The 10,222-nt window shown below is 66.4% G+C and overlaps 1 protein-coding gene across 1 annotated transcript; it reads left to right on the forward strand.

Annotated features, from left to right (window-relative positions):
• The first annotated feature begins 1,464 nt into the window (after positions 1-1,464).
• Positions 1,465-6,220, forward strand: LOC125320958 (cyclin-dependent kinase 2-like). The gene is made up of 4 exons (XM_048293392.1): positions 1,465-1,493; positions 1,637-2,013; positions 2,102-2,179; positions 5,890-6,220. The coding sequence occupies exons 2-4, from the start codon at positions 1,898-1,900 to the stop codon at positions 6,218-6,220; spliced, it is 525 nt and encodes a 174-aa protein (XP_048149349.1). The 5' UTR covers positions 1,465-1,493; positions 1,637-1,897.
• Positions 6,221-10,222: the final 4,002 nt, after the last annotated feature.

The raw sequence follows: 10,222 nt of genomic DNA on the forward strand, positions 1-10,222 counted from the left end.
CCGTGACCCCCGTGTGCCCCCCGTGTGTCCGGTTGTGACCCAGCCGCGGGCTCAGGGTCCGGCCGCAGCCTGCACGGGCTCGGTCCCAGTGTCCGGTCCCTGGTGCCGGTGTCCGGTCCGGCCACTGGCCGAGCATCCCGGCTGGAGCCTGCGGTGTGCCGGGCCCGATCCCATCCCTATCCCAGCCCATGTCCCTGTCCCGATTCCAATCCCCGGTCCCGGTCCCCGGTGTCCCGATTCCAATCCCTGGGCCCTGGCCCTGGCCCCGGTCCCCGGTCCCTGTCCCCGGTATCCCGATCCCTGGCCCCGGTCCCGGTCCCTGTCTCCGGTGTCCCGATTCCAATCCCTGGCCCCGGTCCCGGTCCCGGTCCCCGGTGTCCCGATTCCAATCCCTGGTTCCTGTCCCCGGTGTCCCGATTCCAATCCCTGGTCCCGGTCCCTGTCCCCGGTGTCCCGATCCCAATCCCTGGCCCCGGTCCCTGTCCCCGGTGTCCCGATTCCAATCCCTGGCCCCGGTCCCTGTCCCTGTCCCCGGTGTCCCGACTCCAATTCCTGGTCCCTGTCCCTGTCCCCGGTGTCCCGATCCCAATCCCTGGCCCCGGTCCCTGTCCCCGGTGTCCCGACTCCAATTCCCGGTCCCGGTCCCGGTCCCTGTCCCCGGTGTCCCGATCCCAATCCCTGGCCCCGGTCCCTGTCCCCGGTGTCCCGATTCCAATCCCTGGCCCCGGTCCCTGTCCCTGTCCCCGGTGTCCCGATTCCAATTCCTGGTCCCTGTCCCTGTCCCCGGTGTCCCGATCCCAATCCCTGGCCCCGGTCCCTGTCCCCGGTGTCCCGACTCCAATTCCCGGTCCCGGTCCCTGTCCCCGGTGTCCCGATCCCAATCCCTGGCCCCGGTCCCGGTCCCTGTCCCCGGTGTCCCGATTCCAATCCCTGGCCCCGGTCCCTGTCCCCGGTGTCCCGACTCCAATTCCCGGTCCCGGTCCCTGTCCCCGGTGTCCCGATTCCAATCCCCGGTCCCTGTCCCTGTCCCCGGTGTCCCGATCCCAATCCCCGTCCCCGGTCCCCGTCCCCGGTGTCCCGATCCCAATCCCCGGTGCCGGTGCCGGTAGTGTCGCTATCTCTTTAAGGGATCTCCCGCGGTGCGCCTGACGTCACGGAGCGCGCAGCCAATGGGCGGCGGCGCGGGGGGCGTGGCCGGCGGAAGGCGGGAAGCGGCGCGGGCGGGGCCGCCGCGGCTTTGGCGCGCGCGGGGGGGACGCGGCGGCCGCGCTCGGGACCCCCGGGGACACCAGGGACCCCCCCAGCGACACCCCCGACCCTCCGGGGACACCCCCGGCCCCGGGGCACCCCCCCCCCCTGCCCCGCCCTGCCCGGCCCCGCTTCCCCACCCCCACCCCGGAAACCCCCCTCCCGGGACCACCCCCCCACCTCCGGGGACACCCCGGGGACACCCCAGACCCTCTGGGGACACCCCCGGCCCCGGGACACCCCCCCTGCCACCACCGGCGACAGCCGCTTTCACCCCCCCCCCCCCCCCCCCGCTTCCCCCGGCGCCCCACCCCCATCCCGGATATCCCTCCCCGGGACCCCCGGCGACACCCGCGACCCTCCAGGGACACCCCCCCCCCCTCCCCCCCCGTGCCATCACCGGGACAACCCCCGGATATCCCTCCCTGGGACCCCCCCCCCCACTGCTGGGGGCCACCCCCGGGGCCACCCCCACGACCCCCGGGGCCACCACCCGCGACACCCCGTCCATCCCCCTGCCCCTATTCCCGGTGTCTCCTGTCCCCGTTCCCGCTGTCCCCTGGGTTCCTCCAGCACCGGGAATCCCCCGGACCCCCCCGTGTCCCTTCCCTGGGGTCTCCCCCGTGTCGTGTCCCCTCTCCCCCTCCCCATGGAGAACTTCCAGAAGGTGGAGAAGATCGGGGAGGGCACTTATGGGGTCGTGTACAAGGCCCGCAACAAGGTGACGGGGGAGGTGGTGGCTCTCAAGAAGATCCGCCTGGACACGTGAGTGGGGGTCCCCAGGGGGGTCCCGAGGGGGTCCTGGGGGGGTCCCCGAGCTCCCCCTCCTGCCCTCCCTGCGCTGTCCCCGCAGGGAGACCGAGGGTGTCCCCAGCACGGCCATCAGGGAGATCTCCCTGCTCAAGGAGCTCAACCACCCCAACATCGTCAAGTGAGTGCGGGGCGGCTTTGGGGGGGCTTTGGGGGGGCTTTGGGGAGCCCCCCGTGAGGAGATGGGACCAGGGAGGTGTCCTGAGGGGGGGGCTGGGGGGGCGTGGGGAGTCTCCTGTAAGGAGATGTGACCGGAGATGTCCCCAGGATGAGCTGTGGTCACTCGGGGCCACCGTGGCCTGAGGACCCCTCCTGTGACCAGCCCTGTGGTCACTCGGGGCCACCGTGGCCTGGGGACCCCTCCTGTGACCAGCCCTGCGGTCATTGGGGCCACCGTGGCCTGAGGACCCCTCCTGTGACCAGCCTTGTGGTCACTCGGGGCCACCGTGGCCATGGGGACCCCTCCTGTGACCAGCCCTGTGGTCACTCGGGGCCACTGTGGCCATGGGGACCCCTCCTGTGACCAGCCCTGTGGTCACTCGGGGCCACCGTGGCCTGGGGACCCCTCCTGTGACCAGCCCTGTGGTCACTCGGGGCCACCGTGGCCTGAGGACCCCTCCTGTGACCAGCCCTGTGGTCACTCGGGGACACCGTGGCCTGGGGACCCCTCCTGTGACCAGCCCTGTGGTCACTCGGGGCCACCGTGGCCATGGGGACCCCTCCTGTGACCAGCCCTGTGGTCACTCGGGGCCACCGTGGCCATGGGACCCCTCCTGTGACCAGCCCTGTGGTCACTCGGGGCCACCGTGGCCTGGGGACCCCTCCTGTGACCAGCCCTGTGGTCACTGGGGGCCACCGTGGCCTGAGGACCCCTCCTGTGACCAGCCCTGTGGTCACTCGGGGCCACCGTGGCCATGGGGACCCCTCCTGTGACCAGCCCTGTGGTCACTCGGGGCCACCGTGGCCATGGGGACCCCTCCTGTGACCAGCCCTGTGGTCACTCGGGGCCACCGTGGCCATGGGGACCCCTCCTGTGACCAGCCCTGTGGTCACTCGGGGCCACCGTGGCCTGGGGACCCCTCCTGTGACCAGCCCTGTGGTCACTGGGGGCCACCGTGGCCTGAGGACCCCTCTTGTGACCAGCCCTGTGGTCACTCGGGGCCACCGTGGCCTGAGGACCCCTCTTGTGACCAGCCCTGTGGTCACTCGGGGCCACCGTGGCCATGGGGACCCCTCCTGTGACCAGCCCTGTGGTCACTCAGGGACACCGTGGCCATGGGGACCCCTCCTGTGACCAGCCCTGTGGTCACTGGGGGCCACCGTGGCCTGGGGACCCCTCCTGTGACCAGCCCTGTGGTCACTCGGGGCCACCGTGGCCTGGGGACCCCTCCTGTGACCAGCCCTGTGGTCACTCGGGGCCACCGTGGCCATGGGACCCCTCCTGTGACCAGCCCTGTGGTCACTCAGGGACACCGTGGCCTGAGGACCCCTCCTGTGACCAGCCCTGTGGTCACTCAGGGACACCGTGGCCTGGGGACCCCTCCTGTGACCAGCCCTGTGGTCACTCGGGGCCACCGTGGCCTGGGGACCCCTCCTGTGACCAGCCCTGTGGTCACTCGGGGACACCGTGGCCTGGGGACCCCTCCTGTGACCAGCCCTGTGGTCACTCGGGGACACCGTGGCCATGAGGACCCCTCTTGTGACCAGCCCTGTGGTCACTCGGGGACACCGTGGCCATGGGACCCCTCCTGTGACCAGCCCTGTGGTCACTCAGGGACACCGTGGCCATGGGGACCCCTCCTGTGACCAGCCCTGTGGTCACTTGGGGACACCGTGGCCTGGGGACCCCTCCTGTGACCAGCCCTGTGGTCACTGGGGACACCGTGGCCATGGGGACCCCTCCTGTGACCAGCCCTGTGGTCACTCAGGGACACCGTGGCCATGAGGACCCCTCTTGTGACCAGCCCTGTGGTCACTCGGGGACACCGTGGCCATGGGACCCCTCCTGTGACCAGCCCTGTGGTCACTCAGGGACACCGTGGCCTGAGGACCCCTCCTGTGACCAGCCCTGTGGTCACTTGGGGACACCGTGGCCTGGGGACCCCTCCTGTGACCAGCCCTGTGGTCACTGGGGACACCGTGGCCATGGGGACCCCTCCTGTGACCAGCCCTGTGGTCACTCGGGGACACCGTGGCCTGGGGACCCCTCCTGTGACCAGCCCTGTGGTCACTTGGGGACACCGTGGCCATGGGGACCCCTCCTGTGACCAGCCCTGTGGTCACTCGGGGCCACCGTGGCCTGAGGACCCCTCCTGTGACCAGCCCTGTGGTCACTCGGGGCCACCGTGGCCTGGGGACCCCTCCTGTGACCAGCCCTGTGGTCACTCGGGGCCACCGTGGCCATGGGACCCCCATGGTGGTGGCAGCCCCTGGCCGTGACAAGCCCTGCGGTCATTGGGGTCCCAGTGGTGTCCCCGTGGCCATGGGACCCCCAGGTCCGTGGTGTCCCCACGGCCCCCCCGGGCCCTGTCCCCGTGTCCCTGTCCCCAAGTCCCAGGGCTCTGTCCCCAAGTCCCAGCCCCTGTCCCCGTGTCCCAGGGCTGTCCCTGTCCCCATGTCCCTGTCCCGTGTCCCAGGGCTGTCCCCGTGTCCTTGTCCCCGTGTCCCAGGGTTGTCCCCGTGTCCTGGGGCTGCCCCTGTCCCCATGTCCCAGGGCCGTCCCCGTGTCCCAGGGCTGTCCCCATGTCCCTTTCCTCATGTCCCAATCCCTGTCCCCAAGTCCCAGCCCCTGTCCCCGTGTCCCAGGGCTGTCCCTGTCCCCATGTCCCTGTCCCGTGTCCCAGGGCTGTCCCCGTGTCCCTGTCCCCATGTCCCTGTCCCCATGTCCCTGTCCCCGTGTCCCAGGGTTGTCCCCGTGTCCCAGGGCTGTCCCCCTGTCCCTGTCCCCATGTCCCTGTCCCGTGTCCCAGGGCTGTCCCCATGTCCCAGGGCTGTCCCCATGTCCCTGTCCCCATGTCCCTGTCCCGTGTCCCAGGGCTGTCCCCATGTCCCTGTCCCCGTGTCCCAGGGCTGTCCCCATGTCCCTGTCCCCATGTCCCTGTCCCCGTGTCCCAGGGTTGTCCCCGTGTCCCAGGGCTGTCCCCCTGTCCCTGTCCCCATGTCCCTGTCCCGTGTCCCAGGGCTGTCCCCATGTCCCAGGGCTGTCCCCCTGTCCCTGTCCCCGTGTCCCTGTCCCCATCTCCCAGGGCTGTCCCCGTGTCCCTGTCCCCGTGTCCCAGGGCTCTGTCCCCAAGTCCCAGGGCTGTCCCCATGTCCCAGGGCTGTCTCCATGTCCCTGTCCCCGTGTCCCAGGGCTGTCCCCATGTCCCAGGGCTGTCCCCCTGTCCCTGTCCCCCTGTCCCTGTCCCTGTGTCCCAGGGCTGTCCCCATGTCCCTGTCCCCGTGTCCCAGGGCTGTCCCCATGTCCCAGGGCTGTCCCCGTGTCCCTGTCCCCGTGTCCCAGGGCTGTCCCCATGTCCCAGGGCTGTCCCCCTGTCCCTGTCCCCGTGTCCCAGGGCTGTCCCCGTGTCCCTGTCCCCATGTCCCAGGGCTGTCCCCATGTCCCAGGGCTGTCCCCCTGTCCCTGTCCCCGTGTCCCAGGGCTGTCCCCATGTCCCAGGGCTGTCCCCATGTCCCTGTCCCCGTGTCCCAGGGCTGTCCCCGTGTCCCAGGGCTGTCCCCGTGTCCCTGTCCCCATGTCCCAGGGCTGTCCCCATGTCCCTGTCCCCGTGTCCCAGGGCTGTCCCCGTGTCCCTGTCCCCGTGTCCCAGGGCTGTCCCCGTGTCCCCACAGGCTCCTGGACGTCATCCACACGGAGAACAAGCTGTACCTGGTGTTCGAATTCCTGCACCAGGACCTCAAGAAGTTCATGGACTCCTCATCCCTCAGCGGGATCGCGCTGCCCCTCATCAAGGTGGGCCCTAAACCCCCCTGGGGGGCACACTGGGGGTGCCAGGGGGGTTTAGGGACACCCTGGGAACATCCCAAGGGACCCCAATGTCAGCCCAGGGGGGTCTGGGGTCCCTCTGGGGCACATCCTGGTGTCCCCAACATCACCCCAGGGGGGTTTAGGGACTCCCTGGGCACCCCAATAGGGACCCCAACATCACCTGCGAGGGTTTAAGGACCCCCCTGGACTCCCACAGGGGACCCCAATGTCACCCTAGGGGGGTTTAGGGACACCCTGAGCACACCCCAAAGACCCCAATGTCACCCTAGGGGTGTTTAGGGACACTCGGAGCACACCCCAAAGACCCCAATGTCACCCTGGGGGTGTTTAGGGACACCCTGAGCACACCCCAAAGACCCCAATGTCACCCTAGGGGGGTTTAGGGATACTCAGAGCACACCCCAAAGACCCCAGTGTCACCCCAAAGACCCCAGCATCCCCCAGGGGGGTTTAGGGACACCCTGAGCACCTCCCAAGACCCCCTGGGCATCCCAATGTCTCCCTAGGGGTGTTTAGGGACACCCTGAGCACACCCCAAAGACCCCAATGTCACCCTAGGGGTGTTTAGGGATATTCTGAGCACACCTGTAAGGGCCCCAATGTCACCCCAAAGACCCCAGTGTCACCCTAGGGGGGTTTAGGGACACTCTGGGCACACCTGTAAGGACCCCAATGTCACCCCAAAGGACCCCAACATGCCCTAGGGGGGTTTAGGGACACCCTGAGCACACCGCAAAGACCCCAATGTCACCCTAGGGGGGTTTAGGGACACCCTGAGCACACCCCAAAGACCCCAGTGTCACCCTAGGGGGGTTTAGGGACACCCTGAGCACACCCCAAAGACCCCAATGTCACCCTAGGGGGGTTTAGGGACACCCTGGGCACCTCCAAGACCCCCTGGGCATCCCAATGTCTCCCTAGGGGTGTTTAGGGACACTCGGAGCACACCGCAAAGACCCCAATGTCACCCTAGGGGGGTTTAGGGATATTCTGAGCACACCTGTAAGGGCCCCAATGTCACCCCAAAGACCCCAGTGTCACCCTAGGGGGGTTTAGGGACACTTGGAGCACACCTGTAAGGACCCCAATGTCACCCCAAAGGACCCCAAAATCCCCCAGGGGGGTTTAGGGACACCCTGAGCACCTCCCAAGACCCCCTGGGCATCCCAATGTCTCCCTAGGGGTGTTTAGGGACACCCTGAGCACACCCCAAAGACCCCAATGTCACCCCAGGGGGGTTTAGGGATATTCTGAGCACACCTGTAAGGGCCCCAATGTCACCCCAAAGACCCCAGTGTCACCCTAGGGGGGTTTAGGGACACCCTGAGCACACCCCAAAGACCCCAGTGTCACCCTAGGGGGGTTTAGGGACACCCTGAGCACACCCCAAAGACCCCAGTGTCACCCTAGGGGGGTTTAGGGATACTCAGAGCACACCCCAAAGACCCCAGTGTCACCCCAAAGACCCCAGCATCCCCCAGGGGGGTTTAGGGACACCCTGAGCACCTCCCAAGACCCCCTGGGCATCCCAATGTCTCCCTAGGGGTGTTTAGGGACACCCTGAGCACACCCCAAAGACCCCAATGTCACCCTAGGGGTGTTTAGGGATATTCTGAGCACACCTGTAAGGACCCCAATGTCACCCCAAAGGACCCCAAAATCCCCCAGGGGGGTTTAGGGACACCCTGGGCACCTCCAAGACCCCCTGGGCATCCCCAATGTCACCCTAGGGGGGTTTAGGGACACCCTGAGCACACCCCAAAGACCCCAATGTCACCCTAGGGGTGTTTAGGGATATTCTGAGCACACCTGTAAGGGCCCCAATGTCACCCCAAAGACCCCAGTGTCACCCTAGGGGGGTTTAGGGACACTCGGAGCACACCTGTAAGGACCCCAATGTCACCCCAAAGGACCCCAAAATCCCCCAGGGGGGTTTAGGGACACCCTGGGCACCTCCAAGACCCCCTGGGCATCCCCAGTGTCACCCTAGGGGGGTTTAGGGACACTCTGGGCACACCTGTAAGGACCCCAATGTCACCCCAAAGGACCCCAACATGCCCTAGGGGGGTTTAGGGACACCCTGAGCACACCGCAAAGACCCCAATGTCACCCTAGGGGGGTTTAGGGACACCCTGAGCACACCCCAAAGACCCCAATGTCACCCTGGGGGTGTTTAGGGACACCCTGAGCACACCCCAAAGACCCCAATGTCACCCTGGGGGTGTTTAGGGACACCCTGAGCACACCCCAAAGACCCCAGTGTCACCCTAGGGGGGTTTAGGGACACCCTGAGCACACCCCAAAGACCCCAATGTCACCCCAGGGGTGTTTAGGGATATTCTGAGCACACCTGTAAGGGCCCCAATGTCACCCCAAAGACCCCAGTGTCACCCTAGGGGGGTTTAGGGACACTCGGAGCACACCTGTAAGGGCCCCAATGTCACCCCAAAGGACCCCAAAATCCCCCAGGGGGGTTTAGGGACACCCTGGGCACCTCCAAGACCCCCTGGGCATCCCCAGTGTCACCCTAGGGGGGTTTAGGGACACCCTGAGCACACCCCAAAGACCCCAGTGTCACCCTAGGGGGGTTTAGGGACACTCGGAGCACACCTGTAAGGACCCCAATGTCACCCCAAAGGACCCCAAAATCCCCCAGGGGGGTTTAGGGACACCCTGGGCACCTCCAAGACCCCCTGGGCATCCCCAGTGTCACCCTAGGGGGGTTTAGGGACACTCTGGGCACACCTGTAAGGACTCCAATGTCACCCCAAAGGACCCCAACATGCCCTAGGGGGGTTTAGGGACACCTTGAGCACACCGCAAAGACCCCAATGTCACCCTAGGGGGGTTTAGGGACACCCTGAGCACACCCCAAAGACCCCAATGTCACCCCAGGGGTGTTTAGGGACACCCTGAGCACACCCCAAAGACCCCAGTGTCACCCTAGGGGGGTTTAGGGACACCCTGAGCACACCCCAAAGACCCCAGTGTCACCCTAGGGGGGTTTAGGGACACCCTGAGCACACCCCAAAGACCCCAGTGTCACCCTAGGGGGGTTTAGGGATACTCAGAGCACACCCCAAAGACCTCAGTGTCACCCCAAAGACCCCAGCATCCCCCAGGGGGGTTTAGGGACACCCTGAGCACCTCCCAAGACCCCCTGGGCATCCCAATGTCTCCCTAGGGGTGTTTAGGGACACCCTGAGCACACCCCAAAGACCCCAATGTCACCCTAGGGGTGTTTAGGGATATTCTGAGCACACCTGTAAGGACCCCAATGTCACCCCAAAGGACCCCAAAATCCCCCAGGGGGGTTTAGGGACACCCTGGGCACCTCCAAGACCCCCTGGGCATCCCCAATGTCACCCTAGGGGGGTTTAGGGACACCCTGAGCACACCCCAAAGACCCCAATGTCACCCTGGGGGTGTTTAGGGACACTCTGAGCACACCCCAAAGACCCCAGTGTCACCCTAGGGGGGTTTAGGGATACTCAGAGCACACCCCAAAGACCCCAGTGTCACCCCAAAGACCCCAGCATCCCCCAGGAGGGTTTAGGGACACCCTGGGCACCTCCCAAGACCCCCTGGGCATCCCAATGTCTCCCTAGGGGTGTTTAGGGACACTCTGGGCACACCCCAAAGACCCCAATGTCACCCTAGGGGTGTTTAGGGACACCCTGAGCACACCCCAAAGACCCCAATGTCACCCTAGGGGTGTTTAGGGACACCCTGAGCACACCCCAAAGACCCCAATGTCACCCTAGGGGGGTTTAGGGACACCCTGAGCACACCCCAAAGACCCCAATGTCACCCCAGGGGTGTTTAGGGACACCCTGAGCACACCCCAAAGACCCCAGTGTCACCCTAGGGGGGTTTAGGGACACCCTGGGCACCTCCCAAGACCCCCTGGGCATCCCAATGTCTCCCTAGGGGTGTTTAGGGACACTCGGAGCACACCCCAAAGACCCCAATGTCACCCCAGGGGGGTTTAGGGATATTCTGAGCACACCTGTAAGGACCCCAATGTCACCCCAAAGGACCCCAAAATCCCCCAGGGGGGTTTAGGGACACCCTGAGCACCTCCCAAGACCCCCTGGGCATCCCAATGTCTCCCTAGGGGTGTTTAGGGACACCCTGAGCACACCCCAAAGACCCCAATGTCACCCCAGGGGTGAC

Source organism: Corvus hawaiiensis, unplaced genomic scaffold (assembly GCF_020740725.1).
Source record: "Corvus hawaiiensis isolate bCorHaw1 unplaced genomic scaffold, bCorHaw1.pri.cur scaffold_322_ctg1, whole genome shotgun sequence".
Taxonomy (NCBI): Eukaryota; Metazoa; Chordata; class Aves; order Passeriformes; family Corvidae; genus Corvus; species Corvus hawaiiensis.

What these genes read in the sequence shown, in the direction of transcription:
- LOC125320958 (XM_048293392.1), top strand. Translation starts at nt 1,898, where the DNA reads ATGGAGAACTTCCAGAAGGTGGAGAAGATCGGGGAGGGCACTTATGGG. An exon ending in AAGAAGATCCGCCTGGACAC is followed by an intron (nt 2,014 to 2,101) that starts GTGAGTGGGGGT and finishes CTGTCCCCGCAG; the next exon opens with GGAGACCGAGGGTGTCCCCA. An exon ending in AACCACCCCAACATCGTCAA is followed by an intron (nt 2,180 to 5,889) that starts GTGAGTGCGGGG and finishes GTGTCCCCACAG; the next exon opens with GCTCCTGGACGTCATCCACA.